The following is a 25,324-nucleotide window of genomic DNA, read 5'->3' as shown; positions in this document are numbered from 1 at the left end:
GCCTTATGGCAGTTCTAATGACTGCATAAATATTGAGTTGAAACTCAATGTAGGATGTTTTCTAGCCTACTGCGTTCAAAACCATGCTTGAACCAAGCAAAACACAGACCTGAACTGAAAAATGACTCCTTCCTTGTTCTGGTGCAGTTCTCTGGGCTGGCTAACCCAGTCAGTAAGGGCTGCTCCAGACACAGCTCAGACAATCCCCAAGGGGCAGAAAATACCTGAATAGCGAGTCAGCACTGACCAAAGTGTCGGAAATTGCAAACTCTTGCAACCCAGAGAGCAATGAAAAGCCATGCGAGGAAGACTGATGTAAGCAACCTCAAAAATGACACACGCCCTGGCTTTTCCTGCCTCCTCAATCATCGAGGACTTTGTATTTGCCTAGTACGACAGTGAGTACACCAACAAAGCTTATTAGCTTTATCTTGCCAAAAAAACTACACATTTAATTTATAACGAAGCCAAGGGGCCCCAAAGTTGGCCGTTTTCCCAGATCCGTTCAAGAAACCAGTATTTGTCAGACCCACTACCTATGAGTAATGTTCTGTCTTGCCAATCAAGAGGTTATCTCAAAGTACAAGGACATCACATTAAAATGACTGCTGCTCTTTGAGGGATACTCGAAAAAGACTCCTTCCATATACGGCTGAATTACGGTTTCAAATTTTGGAACGTTGGAAGACAGATAATTCCAGGAACCCCACGAAGTTCCCTTGTAACTTTGTTATTGCTATTCATCTTCTGTAACATTATTACGACAATGCCTACCAATTTTAAATCCTACCTTAGCTAGCTACAAAAGCTGAACTGCACAACCAACACCATTAACCTCATAGTCCTGCTTTCCTTCCTAGCTTGAAACTACTTATCTAAAAGGAGGACTGTATATTCGTTTTATCAGCAGATAAAAGTGAAGTGCTTTAGTTACTAAAGGCAATAGGAAAGATTCTTTCTTATATAACATCAGCATAAATCGAGAGACTTTTCCTTAAGTTACTAGATCTTAGAGTAAGAAATTGTCTTACTGTCTTTCACACACACCAAAGCAACACTTGATTTTTTGAAAGAATATTACCATTCATCTGGTAATACAGGTAAACATACTGCATATGGTCCAGATATTTTCACTTTTGTTGTGGTATCATACAAAGTTCCTAGTAAAAGATGAGGTGGTATAAAAACAAAGCAACACATTTTGCACATATATATATTACAACTTTTAAAATGCCCAGTCATAAAGCTCATTAAATCTTAATACAAAATAGCTACAATTTTATTCTGAATCCAGTAGCTTTCTCTAACATGGATGCTGCATTGATAACCATAACCATACACTGACAATCACTGTAATAAGATAAAAGTTTCAATTTTTTTAAAAAAAGTTTTAAAAATCACTATTCCAAATGCAACTTTTGCCTTCTCCACCAATTAAGAACTTTCACATAGTTTACTAAATGACCTTCAGGGGCATGTTAGCATAAATTAATTCACTCACAAACTGATTTCACTGCACTGAAATTTAACAGAAGCGGGTTCTACACAACCCTAAGATTTACTTTTAAATTGTGTATTTAAAAATCACAGTTTTGTAGTTGTTATTTTCTAAGTCCATGCAGTATTTATATGAGGGTCTCCATGCACCTAATCTTTTAGATGACCAGTAATGAAAGCTACTTGAATTACAACAGTCTTTTTCTGAGTGATTCTATAAAATAACACAAAAACGAGGACAGATGATAGAATCTCTGTGGCCCACAACATATCAAACATCCTGATTGTTATTGGTAAATGACTATTTTTAATACTCTCTAATATAACAGGCCATATTCATTATCAGCTCTTAATAAGCAAATGTTTATATGCTTAGAAGTCAGTAAGAGGCAAATGACTTGAGTAATGACTACAGAGGTAATGTGGGCCAAGTATAGCCACTACTCTTGTGACAGAATAACCTGGAGGAGAACAGTAGGAACTTGGTTTACATGTGAAAAGCCTATGAGGGAGAATCCGTATACTTTTATATAAGTGTACATTGCTGTTAACTTGTTCCATCCACAAGAAGCCTAGCTGCTCCTGAATATTTTTTTGGTATCTAAACAAAAAGATAGTATTTCCAGTATGTAGTAGCATCCAAGTGCGCTTCATTCTGGTTGATATAAAGAAAAGAAAACCAGAAGTCAAATAAATTTAACATACATATTGCGCAGAAATTGTCTTCAGAATGATTTCTAATAGACCTCAGAAAAAAAGACAATATTAAAAAGAGAACACTGTACAGTAGAGGCTCTAGATTTCTCCCACTCTTCTTCGTGATACAAACATGATCTTTATACTGCTAAAACAAGGAACTACATGCTAGCTCCTCAAAGAAGAAACTCATTAGAGTCCCAGATATGAAAGTTATCTCCCAAGGGGAAAAGGGAGACGTCAAGGGATTCTATCAGAAGCAGATAGGAACCTAATTCAGCCAGCCAGCCAACGTTCCTTGTGCCATGCTCTTGCTACCTCTCTTACACAAAAGCATTTTTGTTGACAAAGCTACTAGCCTTAATGCCACGAGATGCAACACGGCAAGGTGTCAGAGAGTGCTACAAGTCTCTGTAGGTCTGGAAAGAGGAACTGAGTAGCTGAGCTTGGTAGTGGTTTACTAAAAGAATCCCCTCCCTAGAACTACATCACGCACACATCATTCCTGATCAAAAGTTCTTAGTAGACGAAATGTCAGAGAAAAACTCCACCTTACAATGCCAAGAATACCCAGAAGGTGATTTACTGTTGTCAATAACCAAGTTGGAAGTTCCCAACAGACAGAAGAGGATTTCAGCACATAGATTATAAACGTGGTCATGTACTGCTTATTTTATAACCAAACAAGACACCTATATTACTATGGGCTACAAACTTACCAGTAAAGGCTGTACAAATCACTAAGGGTTGTGAAATATCTGTGCCCCTGGAAACCAAAAGCCCTGAACAGTAGGAATGCTGGAATGCACCTCAGCATACGATGCGAAAGGGCACCTGTCATGATGGATCTGGATTAGACAAGAAGATCAAAAGCACATTCCCTGCATCAGTTCTTAGAGAACACACTCTCACCTTTACCAGCACTGGTAAGGAAGGGATATCTCGCATTGAGAAGACTAGCTGAAGCTAGGCTTGTGGACCTTTCAGGTCTGACATTCTGCATCTGAAAGATGCATGTTACCCTATGGCACAGAAAGGTTAAGATCAAATCTCATGGTGTCCAGCATTTCCTGGGAGGGAAAAGATTTTGCTGACTCTGAAACCAAAGCTGCTGTAATGAATCCTAAGATCTGGAAGGCAATCAGTCACCTGAAAATTTTTAAATTTAAAAACCAAACATTTTAAAGGTGGTATGAGGAAAGTGAGATATCCTCTTAACAGAACAGCCTCTTTTTAGCTGTATATTTAGAGAAAAAAAAAAAAAAGACATGCCATTCTATTTTACCTGGGTGGAATTATTCTAGAAAACTCTTCAAAATTCTCAGAAGTGGAAAGTCAAAGTAGAAGAATAAGAATCCTATTTTCAAAGTGGTCGCGGTTTACTATAAAACAAAGATAAATGTAGTGTCGTTTCCAATGTAGAAATGAAACAACTAATCTCCTCCCTGAATGATAGAAGTGAAGAAATGATGATGAATTCACATAATTAAGACCCTCCGGATCTCTCTGGTAGTTTTACTGCACCAAGAGGCACTGATATTAACAGCCATATATGCCTACAAAGAGCAAAATCTGTCTGACAGCAAAAGCGACAGATGCCTGCCAAGATCAAGAGGTACCAATGCTTATAGATAGGAACTGGCACCAACAGGTATCATTCCACAGTGCTACATCTTGAAATCAACAGTCACCAAGGCCTTTTGGTATTGAGAACAGTCCATGTTCATTGTCACTGGCAAATACCAAAAGCAAAATATGTCCAAGAGCAGAAGGATGAAGAAATGGAGTGAAAATTACCTTTAAAGCGCAAACTCTGTAACGTCAACACTGCTGTTGTAATAACTATCATCACTACTGTTTTTAAACAACTGAGTTACAAGTTCAGTTTGCAGTCCCCCTCTCTTGCCACAAAGTATTTCCTATCATTACGCATAAGACCTTTGATTTTTGAGCTTTTTGAAAACTAGAGAGCATTTATATCCTTGGAGGAAAGTAGTGCCTCTTACTCAAAAGAGCAAGAAGACTACATCTGGAGTCTTTCTGCATACTGGCTAAAATAAAATCAGCAAAACCACGATGGATCTTCTTTATCACAGATCAAATATCACAAGGAGCTGCCAAAACCCACCTCTACGTTCAGGCACCGAAACTTATATTTTGTTTGACTGCAGCTGCATTACACAAGGCAGGGAGCATTAGCCCTCTCTGCCAAGACAAAATGAGACCTTCGCGCAAAGCAACAGGTGATAAATTCACGACTTCTTTCTCTTTCAGAGTAACTGTTGTTTATCTATCATCCCTGAAGCTATTTCTGTAAACTGCTTCGATTACAGAGTATTGATTTTCCCCCTTATTTCTTTGCAACTGAGTCTGCCAGACACACAGACAGATGTTTTTCAGATTGAGATTTGCCCAGCATACCCCCTGTTCTAACACTCATTCCCTATCTGGGACTCAAACAACACAAAATGAGATTTTATGCTACATTTATTTTCAATGAAAGGAAAAAGAAGAAAAAAAGACAACCCAAACTCTGTAAACTAAGTTTTTGAATGAAATTTCAGACATAAAGACAGTAAAACAGAAAGATTCTTTTTGCAGTCTCCAGATTTCTTGCATTTACTTCATTTCTATTGTCTCCAAAACAGGTGCTGTCGAGCAGCTTAACCATAAAAACTTGACACTGTAAAGGTTCCAGAATTTAAATGTGAATGCACATGTGTTTTTTTGGGAACATACACCAGTATTTTAGTGCTTACTCCTTATTGGTAGTGATGTCAATTGTCATGTTAATGTTTCTAATCTTTGTTAGTCATAATCTTCTAAGTGCTTCCTGTATTTGATCCTTAATCAGTCAGCAAAGATTCTTTACTTTCCTCTTCTGGATTTCGGAATGATCAAAAAGTCAATTTTCTCGTTCACCACCTTTATTTGTTCTGATAGCACTGTTATTAATGGCACATAAACAAACTATGCAGTTAACCCGTGTTCACAAATCAGAGACTCACCAGCCCCAGCTAAAAGCACATTTCAAATAATTTTTGCTTCTATGACAGAATTGCATGGATTTAGAACAACACAGTTTGAGGCACTATATGCACCGTTTTCTTGTCAATGTGATCAGAATAAGTGACTACTCCTCAGAAGTAGTCACTGAAAAAAAAATTCTGAACAAAGGATTTTTTGACTAGTCTAAATGCCCGCATAGCCATATATGCCTTGGCTATCACTATATTTTTAAAAGAGGTGACCTTTCTAAATTTTGAAAGAAAGTAAACAACTTTTTCTAAATGGAGAGTTACATAAATTAATAACTTTTCTGTAAGTTATTTCCACTTGAACCTCTTTATGATTTTAGCTTTGTAACAAATCGCAAAAATTACTCTGCAAAAATTTGAATGCATGCTGCAGGAAAAAAAAATTAGTAAAAAATGACTGAATAGCATCCACTAATCTGACACTTAATTCAGTTCAATTCTTGTTGGCACATGTGCCCCATTCCTCTTCATAATTACATGCAGCAGTTTATATACTGCTGATACTACCAACTATCTATACCAAAAAAAAAAAAAAAACTCTCTCACAAAACAAAAACTTCTTTTTGTACCATACCTCATTCTTTGCTTTTCACTGCCTGCATTTAAACTTCCTAAATACCACTTAATAGTGGATAACTAGGCCAGTAAAAAATAGTACTACTTATGGCTTCTGAAGATCCTTTCAACTGTACCAGATTCATCCAGACCTTCAATAAGAACACACAGATCTGATCTGCCTGAAAATATCAGTTTTTAATCAGAGAGAATAAAAGGACTATTGTGCATGGAAGCTAAAGTCTGTCCTTTTTACATGAAATAAAATTCTGACCTGTCATTGGAAGCTCTGAAAGACAGAATTGGATAAATCAGAAAACAGGTTGTGTGCTTTAAGAACATAAACTCAATACAATAAGGAATGCAAAAAGAAAAAATAAATCTATTTCATCTCTTAAAACATGAAGTTTTAAGAGAAAAACATTCACATGAGATGAACTATTAGCTCCTGAAGTTCCAGACAGAGGGCAGAAAAAGCTATCTGTGCTTTCAAAGTACAGCCATGATGAAATGGGAGAAAATCTCACAGTTTCCTCTAGCACATGAGAAAGATTTAATGCACGTTCTCATGATTTCAAGAATACATAAAGAAAACCAGACCTGTCCCCTCATATGTTTTCCCAAGTTTCATTTTTTCATGGAAAAAAAAAAACTGATGAGAAAAAATAAAGAAGAAGAAAATGCAAAACTCCATCTATAGAAAATCGCCAACTCAGTCTCAGATTCCAAACAATAAAAACCTAAGGTAAAGATAACAACCTTAAAACTTTGAAAGACTGAAGTTATGCACAATCACATTAGACTACATAAAAAGAAAAAGAATTTCCTATCACATCACATACCAGCCCATACATTGTCAGCTAGACTCTGTGCAAAGCCATTTTAGTTTTGCTAATTATAGAAGCTGAACACAACATCTTTTGTTTTAAAAACTTCACCATTTTACTGTTCATGTTAAAGGAACAGCTCCAACAACTCAAAGGCTAAAGCAAATTCAAATCTCTATGTGGTTGTAGGTACTGGCAGGAAATAAAGGTATTCTTCCATAGGCAGGTTATTCGTCTCCAGTGTTTAAGAAGCTCAGAGGCAGGTTCTGAGCTCGCAACAACTTGAATTACGGTTTCCTGTGCTAGTGGTGTCTTCTGCTGAGCAACCTATGAGAACAAGACATCAAGCCTAGGCCCTTATTTTGTGACTTAAAGCGACCAGGTATTTTTACTTAAAGGCAGCAGCAAACAAACCTCAAAAAATAGGCTGGGCACTTGAAGAGACAAAGATGAAACTGTGATAATGCAGCCTGCAGTGGGAGGAGGAAACCATAACTTTCAGCATAAATTAACCAATGAAAAAGCATTGGAAAATACAATTTAAGAGTAAATGAAAATAAAACAAACTCATTGACACTTAATATTTGCATGGATGTCACAGTCCCTACTCCCTGGTTAAAAAAACAGCTGGCACCTCAGTATTCAGACCACCCCTGACCCATTTTGCACACAAAGAGAAAACACAGAGAACCAGCCCTACAAAAATTACAGACCTATGAGTGCTCCTGAAAAGATAAACAGTCCAAAAATGAGACTACAAAGACTAGGAATAGGGCTCCAAAATTCTAGAATTATGGCTGATTTATAGCTAAAGTCCACACCTCACCTTCTACTCATATATGAGGACCGCTCAAATTAAACTTAACCTGTCCTAAACCCTCTTGATTGATAGTTATATACTAGGAGAAAAGCAGGCATGAGAAATTAATCAGTCTTATGAATTATTAAAATCATAAGAATTCTGTGAAACTGTTTAAGGGTCTAGGAAAAAAAAGAAAATGCAATCAAGTGTCAAGTATCTTGAACACAAGTTCCAAAAGCAGCTCTTTCAAAATTACAGAATAAAAAATATTCTGCAAACTAAAATTTATTGTGATACATGCACCTCTCTGTTTTTACCGTAGCAGTTGTCTAGGGATTACTACGTGCAATGTGACAACGATCATCCATAATGACTTGGTCTGCCCCAGGATTCATTGTCCTTTGAGAAACCTCCCTTATTTCTCTGACAAGGTATACATTATCTTATGCAGAAAGATATGCAGGATGATCTGAAGCCCAATTATCCTATTCGATTTCCTCCCAAGAAGTATGAAGTATGATAAAACAGCATTTCTAATGAAAGTTATATACAAACTTCTTCCTGTACTTTTCTCAGTAAGTTACAGAAGAATCACCCTAATGACTTATATTAATATAATCCTTCATTCACTTATTCATATACTGAGGACACAGTCACTCAGCATCACAGTGTCCCATGCGTCAGATCAATGTGGCTTTGTTACATTGGTGGGTGTGAAAGGATTGATTTCCCACCAGATCCGCACCCCTACAAATAGTTCAGTCGTTAATAGTGAAGTGGAAGCAGGAAAAGCACATGCAAGCATTAAAAGCAGCATTTGCTTTGATTCTTCTGCTGCTTTCCTTTCTTCGAAGCTTTCACAAAATCAAAATATATCATTCACTGTTTTCCCATTACATGAACAGACTGAATCACTAACCTTCAGAATGTAAATTCTTGGAATGAGGAAGTGTCAGACATGTATTGTATTACTCTGTTTCGACGCCTACAATCTTACCTTCTTCTGAAGAACATTAACTTTCCGTTCCTTCACATCTAGCATGTCCTTGAGGTCATGGATCTCTCCTGCTTGAGTCCCTTTCTCCTCTGCCATCTCCTGAATCTGCTTTGTCTTCTTATTTAGCATAGTCTCTTTCTCCTCCAGACGTAATCGTAATGCATCCACCTGGATTTAGACATACAAAACCAGAATTTGTTTAGCAAGGAAGGAGAGAGATTTTAGAAAAGACATTGCACTTGTACAAGAAAGTGTTGTCAAACTGCAAGCAGATGCTGATAAGTAATGTTCCTTCCTTTAAGACTTCATCATACACCAACCTGTGACAAAACAGTTACCACAAGTGATAGAAGACCGAACAATGAAAAAATAATCAAATGTTTTATTCCCAAATTACACATGGATAATGCTTCTTCTAGGAACATTTGAGTCCATACTTGTAACGGCTCAGTCTTACAAGATTCAAGTTTGGATTATTTCCTCAGAGTAAAAGGTACTAGAATGCATTTCTCCTAAGCAGCAAGGGTTCTCACATATAGGAAAACTGCCCCATTATTGGAAGCACCACTAATATTTATAGACTTAAATATTAACTATTAGTACCAAACAATCACTTTATATTCTGTCATTTAATCTGAATCAGACTTGCAGCTCAGACTGCAAGTAATGACAGCAGTGGTCTCTGCGGCTGCTGCAGATCAAAACACAGAAAGACGACTACCTTACAATGGTTAAGAGTATTTTGACTGGAATAGTAACAAAATAGTTTTAAAAACAATTCATTTTCTGCAACATGCGGATAGAGTGGAACAAATGACACACTACAGAATACTGTGGGTACGATCTGGACTCATAAAGGTACTTAGAGCTCCCATGGCATTGGGAAATGTAGAAACACACTCTGGGAATACTGTGGCAGCCCCAGACTTCAAAACTGCATGTTTAGAAGCTTCTGCTTTTCCTTCTGCATTTTTTCTTGCAGCAATGAAACACAGTGCTCACAAGACAAAAAATGGGAGAAGGAATCAGAGCTATCTGAATATAAATTTGATGAGAGGAAAAGGGTCACCACAGAGCACAGACTAATCCCGAAGACCATTGTGGAATACAAAATCCAACACTCTCAACCTGCTTAAGATACGAAAAGAAACCCACTGACCCCTATCTACTTGGCATTCAAGCAGAACTCAAATCTGCCAGCTTGGCTGCTAATCTTTTTTGACAGTATCAGGTTTGGTCCCTATTAGCTGAAGCCATTACAGGACATCAGTCACAGTGAGTAAATAGGGTGATCTTTGAATTTCTTGGTCCTTCTGAACAGCTCAGACTAGCGGAGACACAAAGCAAAGAGAAGTCTTGGAGAAACCCAACTAGAAAATGAATTTAAAGAAAGGCAGGGCAGCACGTTTACTGTATTTTGGACTGCATTTAATTTTAATGTGTCATTCTAATTCCACTTTATTTTAATTGGCTAATGGAAGAATTGCCTCTAAGGCTCAACATTTACAGTATCTAACTCCTACAGAAACCTTTGTTGTTCAGCCCGATTCCTTTTGCATGGAGCACTAAGCTCTTGCCAGTGGGGAAAAGAGCAGCCCTGCTCTTCCAATCAGCACGGCAGCCCCGCTGCCACCTCTACATCTGGAGCCTTCTCACTTACACATACATTATTAAAATCACATTCCTAACCTCTCACCCAGCGAGTGGGGCATGGAACATATTGTGCACTGATATGTGAGTAGCAGGTATTATCCATATATGATTTATTGGATTGATAGGTTTTATAATGAAAGGTTTAACAGGTGGATCAAACTTTGTCTTCTATTTAAAAACACCCAGAAGTGTTGATTGATCAGGTATGTCCTACTCTGGATACATGTAGTACTGAAGCTAAGAGTCACTTTTATGCATCCTTGAAGGGAAACTGAAAATCTCCCTCGCAAGAAAATCCACATACCTTCAACAGTTGTGTTGCAAAATATTTGAGACACTCCAGATGCCTAGAGCAAAGCATTAAGGGAACATTCAACATCTGCAAACAAAAATTTATCCACAGAAAGCTTTCTATTTTCTGATTGATTATTCTCTTTGAACTCTAATTAGCCTATGGTTTGGGGTAAATTGCATTCCTGGTTTTATTTGCGTGAGGTCCCTGCCTAGAAAACCACAAGAAACACTTTCGAGAATATTTTCAAAGGCTGGCAGGATACACAGTCATCACCTTAACACTATTCCTGGCAGAACACTCCACTTGTTTACTCATGTCAGCTCAGTTTATGTATGGCATCCACCCACAGTGACAAGAATTGAGGTCTCTGGCAGTCCGATGACGCCAACTTCAACAAAGTCAGCTTAAGATTTTCACTGTGCATGGAAATGACTAGGCAAACAGCCACTGACGCCCCTTCCCCGACTTCTGTGTCCTGGATGGTGTTGTCTTAACCCAGGCTTAACCTAGCTGCTTGCGCAGGAATAGTCTGCCATGCCTTTAATTATGCATGGCAAGTAAAATATTAAAGTGCAGCTCAGGCAACTGCTAGTTCTTCATATAACAAAGTGCTTACTAACTCAGCCAGCATGTGCCATCCAAATTGCCACAGCTTTAGAGAAATAAGCATGGTAGTTGTCACCTTCAACACAACAGCCTTCCTAGACAAAGACACAGCAAAAACGCCTGCCCTTTGAGGCAGGTACGCTATCTAAGGCTCTGTATCTCTTTACTCTGTAGGAAAAGATGAGTTAGGAACCAATGATCTTACCTCACTGAATTTTTCAGTAGCAGTAGTCATGCAAAGTAAGTAATACTCTGCAACTCTGCTCCCTACAGGTAGAGCAATCCATTAACATATAGCATTTTGACTGGAAATTAAATATAGCACATTAGTACCTCCATCAAATGTCAGAAAAGACAATGATACAAAATTTAAATGATTTTTTCCCCTATGATTTTGCAATTAGATCAAAGTTGTAACTTTAGGGATCTTACCATGTCAAGGATTTATATGTCAAGGAAATGACTAAAATTTTCAAATGTCGACAGTGCAATAGAAGTTTATGTTCCATTTCCAGAATTGACTAAGGAGATTGAACTAGTAAGTCCTGAGCTTCAAAGCATATTTTAAAATCATTTTTTACAACATCTCTAGCTGTATTGTAGTGATTTGTAGCAATATTACCACACTGCTGATTCCCACACAGGTTTAGGGAGATGTCCACAACGCACATCTAGCACCTACTTTCTTCCTGATTTAGATCAGTGAACAAACCATTCAGTACCATTCAGTAAAATATGAAAGTACCCGTGAATTATGACCAAGCCTCCTGGTCTCTCTCTAATGACAAAATTCAAACTTTTCTATTGGTATGACTATGCTATTGAAGGCAGAAGGAGCAGATAAAATACCAATTCTGAAATATATGGGCAGAGGTTGCTATAATTTCTGAGGTGCTTACCTACTTCTTAAAGTAGACCTTGAAGCAATTTTTTGTATATTTTTTTTGCTTTTTCTATGCCATTACTCAGAATTCAGAGCTGAGAAATGCACTAAAGAAACAGCAAAACTATTTTGTATGCGACGTGAAGGGTTGCTTTTATACTCTACTTTACACATTTCTAGGTAAAGCATCTGACTACACGAAATGAGAAACTACCTTTTAAAAGGATAGGTTTGTGACGATCTATTGCTATCTTTCAAATAAGTTACAACATAGAAATGGGCTAAGCTGTTTCCCTGGTAGCATAGCAAGTAATTAAGATTTAAAACCTATGTTTACTGACTAATTGTGAATACAGACTTCTCCATTTTCAACATTGACTTTTCTTACAAATTGCGTTGGAGTTGACTCTTTGCTGTCCCATAGAAGTCATAACAATGTCCATTATGGCCCGCAGAAGAACTCAGAGTGATTTTTCTGTGAACATACAGCTCTTACTTACCTGGACAACTCCTACGATTACAGGCCGGTGCCGTGGAGGAGGACACATGCTCGGCTTTGCGCGGAGCCTATTTCACTCTTGCTCCTGTGCATGGAGCTTGCTGTTTGCAGGAGCAGCAGCTCCTGCTACCAAGCCCTGCTGGAAACACCCAGGTCTCGTTCACATGGTCCTCACTGAACTTCAGGCACTCCCTAGCTCTCTCTAATACTGGGAAAAGCAACTGTAGTTTCAAATTGCCCGTGCAAGCCCTTTCACAAAGAAAGAAATTTCATGTTCTAATAAGACGTTCAGAGCAACTTCTTGACGACCAGATTTATTTCTCTGCTGAATATAAATCTGAATGTACCATATGGAACAGACTGATTACAGATTCACGCCACCTTGGGCGCTATATAAAATTAAAGGGGAATGTTCTTGCTGATTGAACTAACTTCCCTTTGAAGCCACGTACTTGCCAGCACGGATCTAAGCAAAAGGGCTCACTGGGGCATACTACAAACTCTGTATGGATGGAATCTTAACTCCAAAATAAATATTGGTTTATGTTCTAGTTTTATTTGCAAAGAGATTGCTAATTTGCAGAACTATTTTTAAAGCTTCTTTCACAGACCGAAGAGTTAACCAGCATATCTTCTCCACCCAATAGCCCTTAAGATAAATAGCCCACAAATAGCACACGGCTCTTTGTAGTGTGCTATGGCAGGTGTAAAATCTAATTTTTAAGATACTGGATCACTGTTTTCTTCTCAGTTAACCTCAGTTTTCTTTACAGGAAGACTAAAAGGCAAAGGTTTATGAAGGTACACTCTTGTCCCTCTAAATTGTGTATACATGGCATATTTATTATGCTTTATTATATTTTAACACTGACCAGTGTTGTTAACAAGAGGGACCAGATAAAATCTCATGCTTCTACACTGCTCTGTGAAAATTCTTGGATAAAAAGTTATCTTGATTCAGAGAAAGAGTCGATTTTGGTTTAGTATTGCATCCTGGTGCTATTTGAGAATCTGATTTGGAAGAAATCAGAGGAAAATAAATATTCTCAAAGATCACTTAATAACACTACAGTGCAGAGAACAGAATACAGTAATTTACTATATTAAAAAACATTTAACTAAAATAAAATCAAAATTCACCTAGTAACTATTCTATCGAAAGTATATAACAACAACATCTTGTTTCTAAATATTTTAAATTACACATTCTTCAATAAATAAATTTACATCACAACAGTCAAAATTATGATAATATATGCCAATGCTATGGCAAGGCATGAATTTTCCTGCAATTTATGAACAGCATTTAAACGTGTTGTTAAAGTAAGCTGCAACAAGGACTGTAATTTATGGGTAGAAAAGCACTTAATTTTAAAAGCAAGTGGAATGTCTCTAGCTTAGCATGTCTGTTACAATACTGTGTGGTGAAATAATATATCTATATTATTTTCAATCATTACAATGGATCAAAAAGGGCAATTTGTCTTTTTAAAAATGCTTAATTACGTAAATTTTAGTTCCTAAAATTACCTAATTTTTAGTTCTAAATTTAGGTTAGTGAATTCTAATCTCTATTCAATACATATTTTTAAACAAACAGGTAAAAATCTTCAGTAATAAAAAAAGAATGAACAAATTTAATAAAATGTTTCTGATTGTAATCTAAGACATTTTCAGTTATTCCAATGAATAAAAATTAACCATGTCTCAAGTAAATAATCCAAATATCAATATAAAAAGAAAATTATCAAAATAAAAAAGCAAAAATAGATAACCTAAATTAAATTTTGAGCTCAGTCAGAATTCAGTTTGGTCCACTAAATTAAATGATTTTCTTTTTGCCCAATAGGCAATTAAGAAGGCAAGTTTTTCATTTGTGTTTTTTATATTATCTAGTAATACAATCAAATTTAAACACAGAACAATTATTCGCAACTTAAACTTTAAAATTGCTGCCTTAATTTCAGTCCTGGAGATGAACTTGTGGACTCTGTCTGCTCTTTTTTCCCTGTCTATTCAAGCTAAGTCTCGTGTAGACTCTTATCTCTTAGAGTTATCTCTTCCCGTAAGACTCGCTTCACTTACAGCCTTTGCCTATCACTGCCACCACACCACTAGATTGCAGATGCTGCAGATGCTGCAAAACTAGAAGCAGATTCTGCCATTTTAGCCTTTACATAAATCAGAGAATTATCACAAAAACCATCTTAGAACAGCCACAGATATTATATGACTTTTATCTCTACATGTCAAGAAATTGCACGCAGAGATTCACTTAACGTAGCTTAAGAAAATCTACATTAGGATAAAGCATTCAAATAAATTCTATCACACTTAATTATGAAATCTTTCTATAAACATTACCCCAAATTCTCTTGCATACCTATTTCCTAGTTCTTGTGACTTTTAACGGCTTTAGCTCTAGCAGCTCAAAGATTTTTTTGATGCATGACTGCCATCTTTTGGACTTTTCCAAGCACTACAACCTGCCATGGGTGCTGTCATTGAAATGCTGTCATTGAAATGCTGTCATTATACATTTTGTATTTGTTCCTCAAGAATTTCCAGAGCCAATAAATGTTTATGCTTTAGTCATTAACTATTTGACATTCATAACTGCAGTGGCATCTTATGGAATATGAGAATTCATTAAAAAATGTTTTCAAATCCCACATTTCTGAAATGCATTTTCTTTGACTTGGAATATGCACCATAAAACACAAAAACACGTATTTCAAGTGTAAGCACAGATTTACACGCAAGAGCTCCTGTACATGCTGACAGTAGCAATGAAGCCACAGTGAGCTGTACGCAGCTGGATCACTCTTCCTCTCTTTGCTCTGTTTCAGCTATGAGGTCATGGAAAATAATCCTCCTAAGAAACCTTGCAGACTCCAGATTACTGGAACTAATTGCATTTTAATGCAGTATCATAGAATGCTTAAGGTTGGAAGGAACCTCTAGAGATCATCTAGTCCAACCCCCTGCACACTCTGGGCCACCCAGTGCACGTGGCACAGGACTGCGTCCGAGCGGGTTTTGAAGATCTCCAGAGAAGGAGACTCCACAACCTCTCTGGGCAGCCTGTTCCAGTGCTCTGTCACCCTCACTGTCAAGAAATCTTTCCTTAAGTTCCTGCAGTGCAAGTGTGCAGTTCCCCACAGGCAGAACAACCCTTTTCTTTTTTTCTATCCACCCTCTAGCCTAGAGGAACCAAAACATATAATCAAAGACACAATGTGCAGCAATTGTGTGCAGAACAAGTACTACTAAACCACTACAAGACAGATTACAGTGCACCACAGATTTGTCAGAGAGAAAAATCCTAAGTAAACTGTATAATCTAATCAAGAATGCTAGAATCCTAGAATCCTTAAGGTTGGAAGGGACCTCTAGAGGTCATCTAGTCCATACCTCCTGCACACGCAGGGACACCTAGAGCACGTGGCACAGGACTGCGCCCAAGCGGGTTTTGAAGATCTCCAGAGAAGGAGACTCCACAACCTCTCTGGGCAGCCTGTTCCAGCGCTCTGTCACCCTCACTGTTGAGAAATGTTTCCTTAACTTCCTGTGGAATTTCTAGTGCTTCAGTTTGTGGTCGTTTCCTCTAGTCCTAACAGTGGCCACCAGTGAAAAGGGGCCGGCCCCATCCTCCTCACTGCCTCCCTTGAGGCACTTACAGACACTGATCAGGTCCCCTCTCAGCCTTCTCTTCCCCAGGCTGAACAGGTCCATCTCTCTCAGCCTTTCCTCATAGGGCAGATGTTCCAGGTCCCTGATCATCCTCATAGAAGAAAGAAGAAAAGGAATAACCCTTTTTGTCCCTTGATCTACGGAGAAGCAACAAGTAGAGAAGTTCCCATCTTACCTCGGTCTGCAGGATGGCAGCTCTCTGCTCTTTAGCTGTAAGAGACTCTTTGAGAACTTCAATGTGCTGCTTGCTGTCTGAGAACTGGTTTGTGAGGGTCTCCAGCTTGGTCTGCAAGGCAAGTAACTCCGTATCTTTGCGTGACAGCTCCTGTTTCACCTGACCAATCTGAACAATAAAGGAAAGGAGAAGGAAAAAAAAAAAAAGGAAAAAATAATCGTCATTTAATACTTTTGCTGCAGCGACAAATAAAACTTCACACAATTACCAACAAAAGGTATGATACCCTTAACTCAGCCCACAGCATTTTAAAGCCTTCAGCTACTTCGAACAAAAGGTTAGGAAAAAAAAAATGTCATGAGCAAATGATATCAGAAAAAAAGGGGGAAGACATAGCATTAATTTTGTGAGAGAGGTTCTTTTTAATAGCGTCAATCTTTTCCTAGAGATCTTTAAAATGATTGCCAAAAATAGTTACTTAGTAGGGGTAGCAGGTAGGAAGCAGAACTGTAATGAGAATGCATCACCCAGAAGTACCAGAAAAGATGAGATACCTACAGATTTTCTCTTTAAAGAATGATGTTTGCTTTTAAATGTCAATCCAGTGAGTTTTTCTCTCCCATCTTTCCATTTACCAGTTGAATTGCATGTTTGCAGAGTATATAATCAAAAACCACATTTATTTTCCTCCTTTATGAAACCAGTATTTCGATCTTCTAAGAAATACCCTTCACTTTAATAAACTTTTTTAAAGCAGGTGCAAATATACATCAAATCAGCATCAGAACAGTTTTCGGAATTGCACATTGTCCTAAATTTAATTTGTAATTTTAAATCAATATGGAAATTCCAATTTATCTCAACAAATTCTCATTGTAGTAGGCAACTAGAAAGAAATTTAAAAAGAACAGTATTGAGATGAGATCACATCGCCTCCTAAATGTAATCATTATCCAGGACAACTATGATGCAAACTTGAAGAAAAATATACATTTTTAATAAAGAGCACTAGAAAGTCTAAGCATAGACTTGAGCAAGTGTGCTCCTAACTTGACAACACTGTTTCAATAATAGACTGTTAAAGAAAGAAAATTCTTTACCCAAGAGTATTAAAATAGAATCAAAAAGTCACCAAGGACTCCTGTGTTCCAGTGTGAAATGGTGTAAATGAGGGGATGAGGAAGAAGGGGAGAGGAGGAAAGAGGACATTTTTCTCTAAAAAAAAAAGTCTGTTTTTTTTCATCTACTGTAAGGTTTCACCATCCTTTTAAAAAGATACAAGAATATAGATGAGAGCATTATTTCTCCTATCACACACTGACCAATAAAACCAGTTGCACTGTACTACTTACTAGTCATAGTAGAATAACTGCAGAGATGTAAACTATTTAACAGTAGCTACGTTTTCTGCAGTCCCTAAGCAAAAAAGCTTCCTAAAAACCGCATATGACACACACTTCTGCAATTAGTAGGTAGTATGAATTATAGTAAAACTTCACCAGAACAGTTTGGACTTTCTTTGGAAAGAAAAATACTCTTTGCAAAAGAAGAGATGTTTACCCTAAATTCTCTTCATCTGAAATCTTTTCATCTGAATACAACCATATTCTAGTACATTAAAATTCCCAAGCTGCTCTGTAAGATTGTTCTCTCCAAAAATCCTTGTTTCTGAGCTGTAAGCTCACCTAGCCGATGTGCTAAAGCTCTTTGGATGCATGCAGCCTATACCATTTCAATTCGCAAAGGAATTTAAGGTAGCACTAGCTGCTCACATCTCTTGGCTCCATGAGGCACTCCAAACACTCAGCAAAACTTTCACGGTAAAGGAAGACCCTAAATTCATGCTGATAAAATTATCCCATCAGTTCTTAAAAGTGAGAAGCATTCTATCTTTGCTCCCTGTGTGGGTACGCCCCTGGCTTTGTGTGCGAAATAGTGTTAACGGGATTCATCGCATACTTTTAAACAGTTATTAGATTATTTTTCTTCTAGGGAGAGCAAATCTCTGAAAGTCAAGCCCCAAAACGGGTGCTGAATATTTCTGAAAATCTGCTTCAACAGAAAAGAATAAATTAAAGCTAAAATGGATAATACTGTTAAAAACAATTAACAGTGTGCATTCTGAAGAGTGATGTTACAGACACCCAAATGGTGTGAACAAAAGGCAGCTACAGAACTGAGCAGGCTGTTAGTTCTACTGTTATATAAAGTTATGAAGTAGGTAAGGGAAGAAAAGTATAAGCTGCCCCAAAAGCCAGAGAGCTAGCAAGCCCCAGTGAGTGGCCACTGCACACAAAAAATAAATCTTACGGCAGAGACCTCGACCTGGAGACCAGCCACTCTTTTTTTCAGGTCCTCCCCTTGAGCCTCTTTGGCACTTAGCTCTTCCTTCAGTTGTTCTACCTGTCACGACATTGTTATTCTTTTAAATGCTTAAATTGCTTAATTTGTCATCTTCTAGATGGAGTGTTACAACCCAAGTGACTAAAAGTGACAATAACTGAAGTATCAACACTGCTCACTCATTTTCTCCTCCATTCTTCGTTAAGTCTTCACAAAAGTTTAATGTCCCTGTAATTTGATATAAGCTGCCAGAGAGGAATTTGATTATCAAACAAAAGTAGATTTTAAAAACAGAGTTATACTTGTGTTTACATATGTCAAATATTGGACACTTTACCCAACCAACAATTTTGAAAGTGGAAAAAATGAGGAAACTAGGACAGGAAAAAGGAAGGAATCTTTTTTCAATTTAAGAGAAACAAATTTTCTCCAGGAAAAGACATGAGCTGACCCAGGTGAGGAAATAGATCCAGAAATCTAGCAAATAGCTGAACCCATAGAGTCAGACCCACAGAGGGAAAGGAGAAGGAGGAGGAGAAGTGGGGAGGAGGAAGGGAAAGAGGGAAGGGAGAGAGGAAGGAAGGAAGGAAGGAAGGAAGGAAGGAAGGAAGGAAGGAAGGAAGGAAGGGAGGAAGGAAGGGAGGAAGGAAGGGAGGAAGGAAGGGAGGAAGGAAGGGAGGAAGGAGGAGGAAGGGAGGAAGGAAGGGAGGAAGGAAGGGAGGAAGGAAGGGAGGAAGGAAGGGAGGAAGGAAGGGAGGAAGGAAGGGAGGAAGGAAGGGAGGAAGGAAGGGAGGAAGGAAGGGAGGAAGGAAGGGAGGAAGGAAGGGAGGAAGGAAGGAGGAAGGGAGGAAGGGAGGAAGGGAGGAAGGGAAGGAAGGAAGGAAGGAAGGAAGGAAGGAAGGAAGGAAGGAAGGAAGGAAGGAAGGAAGGAAGGAAGGAAGGAAGGAAGGAAGGAAGGAAGGAAGGAAGGAAGGAAGGAAGGAAGGAAGGAAGGAAGGAAGGAAGGAAGGAAGGAAGGAAGGAAGGAAGGAAGGAAGGAAGGAAGGAAGGAAGGAAGGAAGGGAGAGAGGAAGGAAGGGAGAGAGGAAGGAAGGGAGAGAGGAAGGAAGGGAGAGAGGAAGGAAGGGAGAGAGGAAGGAAGGGAGAGAGGAAGGAAGGGAGAGAGGAAGGAAGGGAGAGAGGAAGGAAGGAAGGAAGGGAGAGAGGAAGGAAGGAAGGAAGGAAGGGAGAGAGGAAGGAAGGAAGGAAGGAAGGGAGAGAGGAAGGAAGGAAGGAAGGGAGAGAGGAAGGAAGGAAGGAAGGGAGAGAGGAAGGAAGGAAGGAAGGGAGAGAGGAAGGAAGGAAGGAAGGAAGGGAGAGAGGAAGGAAGGAAGGAAGGGAGAGAGGAAGGAAGGAAGGAAGGGAGAGAGGAAGGAAGGAAGGGAGAGAGGAAGGAAGGAAGGGAGAGAGGAAGGAAGGAAGGGAGAGAGGAAGGAAGGAAGGGAGAGAGGAAGGAAGGAAGGGAGAGAGGAAGGAAGGAAGGAAGGAAGGAAGGAAGGAAGGAAGGAAGGAAGGAAGGAAGGAAGGAAGGAAGGAAGGAAGGAAGGAAGGAAGGAAGGAAGGAAGGAAGGAAGGAAGGAAGGAAGGAAGGAAGGAAGGAAGGAAGGAAGGAAGGAAGGAAGGAAGGAAGGAAGGAAGGAAGGAAGGAAGGAAGGAAGGAAGGAAGGAAGGAAGGAAGGAAGGAAGGGAGAGAGAAAGGGAGGGAGAGAGAAAGGAAGGGAGGGAGAGAGAAAGGAAGGGAGGGAGAGAGAAAGGAAGGGAGGGAGAGAAAAAGGAAGGGAGGGAGAAAGGGAGGGAGAGAGAAAGGGAGGGAGGGAGAAAGGGAGGGAGAGAGAAAGGGAGGGAGAGAGAAAGGGAGGGAGGGAGAGAGAAAGAAAGAGAGGGAGGGAGAGAGAAAGGGAGGGAGGGAGAGAGAAAGGGAGGGAGAGAGAAAGGGAGGGAGAGAGAAAGGGAGGGAGAGAGAAAGGGAGGGAGGGAGAGAGAAAGGGAGGGAGGGAGAGAGAAAGGGAGGGAGGGAGAGAGAAAGGGAGGGAGGGAGAGAGAAAGGGAGGGAGGGAGAGAGAAAGGGAGGGAGGGAGAGAGAAAGGGAGGGAGGGAGAGAGAAAGGGAGGGAGGGAGAGAGAAAGGGAGGGAGGGAGAGAGAAAGGGAGGCAGGCAGGCAGGAAGGCAGGAGGGAAGGAGGGAAGGAAGTGCTCCATTTGTAACTTGGAAGGTGGTAGTCTTCAGTTTCTAGAAGCAATTCAGTGGAATAAAGGAAAAAAGCATAAAAGAGCAGATGTCCTTATCCTGAAGTGAATCGCTTGACTGGAATAAGCAAAGTAGAAGAAACACTCGTACTACATGTTTCTACTTTAGGGAAAGTAATATCTGTGTTTCTCCAAGAAATTTTCACTATATATTTTTTAAACAAGTGTTATCAAACAGGACAAGTGCAGTGACTCAGAGCTCCTTAGGATCCAGCAGAGAAATTTTCAACCTCTGGTCCAAAAATTTATGTGCTGTTTTTAAAGAGAATGCAAAAGCTAATGAAGAAAAGCAAGTCTCTTGACAATATAGTTTTATTTACTGCACATGGTAGCCTGTATCTGCATTAGAAAAAAAAAAAAAGGTGTCTGCGAATATTTCTTCAGGAGAAACAGAGTGAATTGACATGTCTAGAGGCATTCCAGTAATCTGTGTCCTACTTTGTGCCTGAAGATCAGCATGTCTCATGGCTATATCTGTCCTGAGGCACATATATTTCTAACTGTGTAAATTCATATTACCACCACCTCACTGTTGTAGAATATGAATACATCATATTTTGATGCCACTACAGTAAGGAAGGTGTAGAGGAAAACCATTACAAGACAGTTCATGCTCTTTTTCTTCTTCACATCATTCATCATTATACCATTCTAAAATTTCATTTTAAAATCTCTCAAACAATGTAAAATTAAACGAATACTCTCTTGCAATTTCCTAGCATTTGCACAGGAACCCAGATCCTAACTACTTTCCTTAGCTGGATATGAAAATTCTCACATCTATTCACCAAGTTATTTTACTACTTTTTCTGTTTTCTCAATACCTTATTTTTCATGAATTTGGAATGACTGCGATACACCTCCATTTGCTTCATTTCCTCTTCACGTTCTTCTGTGCTCAGAGCTCCATTTGACTTCAACATTTGAATCTCCTCTTCCAAATCCCGGAGGCCACGCTCCATGGAAGAAATTTTTGAATCCTGAGGAGGTTCAAAAGAGACAAATAGTGATACACAGTTAAATGCCTTGTTAATTGGTATATTGGTTAATATACCAATAATGGTATAAGATAAAAGAGGTTTTTTGGAGACAAGTATCTACACTTGAAATTTACCTTGAAGTTCTTACAGAAAATGGGCTGCATCTCTTTACACTTAGCTGGCTAAGTGCTCAAGTACTCATTTTTGACTTTTTTTATACCTTTCACAGAATCACAGAACAGTGGAGGTTGGAAAGGACATCTGCAAATCACCTAGTCCAATCCCTTTTAAGGAAAGCAAAAGTTCAGCATTGAAAGAAAACATGGCTAGGGGCAGGGAAACTGCGTGTAAACAATATATGAGAGAATACAAAAAAAAAGCCTTGTAAACCAAAGCCAGTATAAACTAGATAAAGCTAATTCTAAATGATATGCAGCAAAATGTGGCTGCAAGAATGGCAAAAAATGAGTTTCAACTATTAGTAATTTGAGTGAGGTCACAAATGGAGAACATTAAAAGTACCATAAGCAAGGAAGACATGCAGGAATTTGGAGTGAATAATGCAGCAGAGAATACTCAGCTATCCTAGTTCATACATGGAATATTTAAAGTATTTCCACAGTTAAAAAATGTACACGTGGAACAATAAGAAAGTCTATCTAACAGTTTTCTCACAGTTTCACAGAATGAACAGAAGTTTTCAGCTTAGGTGGTTTACCGTTTCTTTAGAAGCCTTACATGTCAGGAGCAGCATGAACTGTTTCATTCAGCACATGTACATGTGTACTAGTAAATGTGCATATTAATTTATGAAACAACCCCTTAGAGCAGGTTTTACTGTTTTACTCAGTTAACTCAGTTTCTCCAAAAGTTTTCCTCTTTCCTGAAATACAAGTAGTATTTGAAACTATCCTCCATTTTTACACAAACCAATCATTCATCAAGATTTATTTCTGCCTGATAAGCAAAGTACAGCTCAATAAAAGCATGAAATACTTTCATATGCAAGTTTTCATTCATGAGATAAGATTGTTCTAAAGTGCCACTATGGAGATCTAATCCGGTCCCATGACTAATTTCTGATGCTTATAATAAAGCTGGTAAAGGAGACTTCTGCAATAAGAAATTATAGAAGTAGTAAGGTGAAGTGCCACATTGTAATTTACAACAGCACTTTATTTCAGTACTCACATTGTTTCCCAGAAATACCTGGCCCGGACAGCTTTTTTTGATAGCATGGACAGCTTATTGCTACCAGACCGTCAATTATCTTTAACTGCCGTGGATCATGAAAAAGACTAATAAAAGATCAGACTAGAAAGAAGGGAAATGGCTATGGAAAATATTACGATAGAATGGAAAGAAACAGTTCAAATGAGGGAAAAAAAAGAAGAAAATAAAAGAGAAAGATGCAAATAAAGAAAGATGGAGAGAGGGAGAGAAATGGAAGAGAACAGTTTCAATTTTTTTAAATGTATTTGTCTGAGCCATGCCTGTTGGATCTATTTTATAGATCATACAATATGAAATATGATTACATTTAGCTGTGTAAACCACACACTCCACTTGTGATTTACCTCTTGGCAAACAGCCACTACTCCATTAAATATCTGAGCTAATGGTTTAAGAATTCAATTAAATACATCCATCTAAAGGAGTTAGATTTAACGCGGCATATAGGCATCTCTGCCTTTGTCATTCATTCTTTAAGTGGGTTTGGAGGTTGCAACCTCCTAGCTTTGCTGACATACGGAATGCAGACATTCTACAAAAAGAAAATAACCCGTATCATTATAAAAACCTATTAATCCCATCCTCATAATACAATGGACTCTTGGTTGGAAAGAAATCAGTATATGCTGCTGCAGGCTGATTTCTATAGCACCATGAAAAAAATTTGAATCTTCATTGATCAATAAATATCTTGAAAGGGTTTAGTTTAAATTAAATGACTCACACAAGTATGGTATTTGATATAATCAGCTTTCTTATGAAAAAACATATTCCAAAGAGTATGATCCCATTAGCCATATGGAATCATTTACCTTCATCTCAATAACAGTTTGCAGAGCTTTTGTCTTGGCTGTGTCAGGAGCATTTTCAAACCGACGATGTACCTCCTGTACCAGTAGAAAACAAAGCAAGAGTTAGCCCCACGGCATTTTGTCCCATTTATCAATTACAAATGAACTGACTGCTCCCTTCTCTACTACAAAGCATGCATCAATATTGTTTTCTGATGCTACCAAGTCATTGTTTTGCTCTAAGATTTCTCAAATCTTAAGAGGATAATCTAAATTTCATTCAACAGAATCACCACTTCAATTACAAAGGCACAGAAAAAAAGCATCTTTGACCATCTACTTATTCAAAACAAAGTGCTGAAATGGCAGTCAAGCCTACTAAAAACTGTACTACCTGCCTGATAAAACAATCCAAATTTTGTTAGCTTCTCATAGAAGATAAATATACTTTCATTTATTCTACTAGATGTTTAATAAAAATAATAGTGCTGTGGTTTCTTTTTTAATGAGTCAAAGGGTTAAGCTGAGTAGATAATTCTCCTTTTCACATTTTTTTTATGCCAGAATAGCAATGCTTAGTTACGTATGATGAAAATCCCTGCCCAGAAGGGCTGGAAGGTAACAGAAAGTACATGTCTGGATAGTGCATTGCTCTAAAAGCTCAGTGTGTGTGAGGGGGAGAATATGGATGCCCACATGATATTGCTGTTGATGTAACTTCACAAAGCTGGCATGTTTCAAAGGGCTCTCTAAGGAATAAAAACGGCAGAGAGCTGAAACAGGTCGTCCTACCATATAAAGTTATTAGAGGCTTAAACCAACAAGTGGGAACACAGGAGACACTCCACATTTTCCCTATTTGCCTTAAAATAACATTATACTTAGGCCACACAAATATTAAAGGAGAACATGTTATTACTGTTAGAATGTTAATATTAAATAGATGGAAGTCCTTTGGTGCCCATAGAATATGAGTGGCAATATCAAATTGCAAATAAAAGCATGCATGAACTCATATTGTTTAACCATCTGCTCCTTCATCCCAAGCCCTTAAAAGACAAACCAAAAAAGCCATCCCTTGAAATTTGTATTTTCACAGAGACAATGAAGAAAGATAACAATTATATATGATAGTCATAAAAATAATGTATTCTATACAATGAATTATTTGAATGAGAAAAGCAGTCTTGCATGCCACATCCTCTTTCCACCCTGTTCTCAGATATCTATACACATTGATACAATCCCCTCTCAGTCTCCTCCTATCCAGGGTGAAGTGGCCCAGTTCTTTCAGCCTTTCCTTGCATGAGAAATGCTCCAGTCTCTTCAGCATCTTACTAGTCCTCCACTAGATTTCATCCAGTAGCTTCATGTTTCTCTTGGATTGGAGAGCCCAGAACTGGACACAGTACTCCAGATGCAGCTTTACTGGGGCTGAATAGAGGGAGAGGATTAATACCTAGACCTGCTGGCAAC

At 38.4% G+C, this 25,324-nt stretch overlaps 1 protein-coding gene across 9 annotated transcripts in view; it reads right to left on the bottom strand.

The window, feature by feature from the left end:
• The window catches only part of ERC1 (ELKS/RAB6-interacting/CAST family member 1), a 263,972-nt gene that overhangs the window by 181,413 nt on the left and 57,235 nt on the right, over positions 1 to 25,324 (bottom strand). For 4 of the 9 annotated variants that reach the window (XM_088521604.1, XM_088521605.1, XM_088521606.1 and 1 more), the window contains exons 3-6: positions 23,870 to 23,944; positions 21,669 to 21,824; positions 16,217 to 16,384; positions 8,413 to 8,580 (exon numbers count right to left, since the gene is read on the bottom strand). In XM_088521604.1, coding sequence (XP_088377730.1) covers positions 8,413 to 8,580; positions 16,217 to 16,384; positions 21,669 to 21,824; positions 23,870 to 23,944 — 567 coding nt within the window. Of the gene's footprint in view, positions 1 to 8,412; positions 8,581 to 16,216; positions 16,385 to 18,526; positions 18,620 to 21,668; positions 21,825 to 23,869; positions 23,945 to 25,324 lie in introns of all 9 variants that reach the window. The other 5 variants (XM_088521601.1, XM_010213785.2, XM_088521607.1 and 2 more) reach the window with 2 other exon arrangements.

Source organism: Tinamus guttatus, unplaced genomic scaffold, assembly GCF_059628265.1.
Source record: "Tinamus guttatus ecotype Peru unplaced genomic scaffold, ASM5962826v1 Tinamus_guttatus_pri_ptg000125l, whole genome shotgun sequence".
NCBI lineage: Eukaryota > Metazoa > Chordata > Aves > Tinamiformes > Tinamidae > Tinamus > Tinamus guttatus.
Note: the sequence above shows the minus strand (reverse complement) of the source record. Positions and strands in the feature narration are given on the sequence as shown.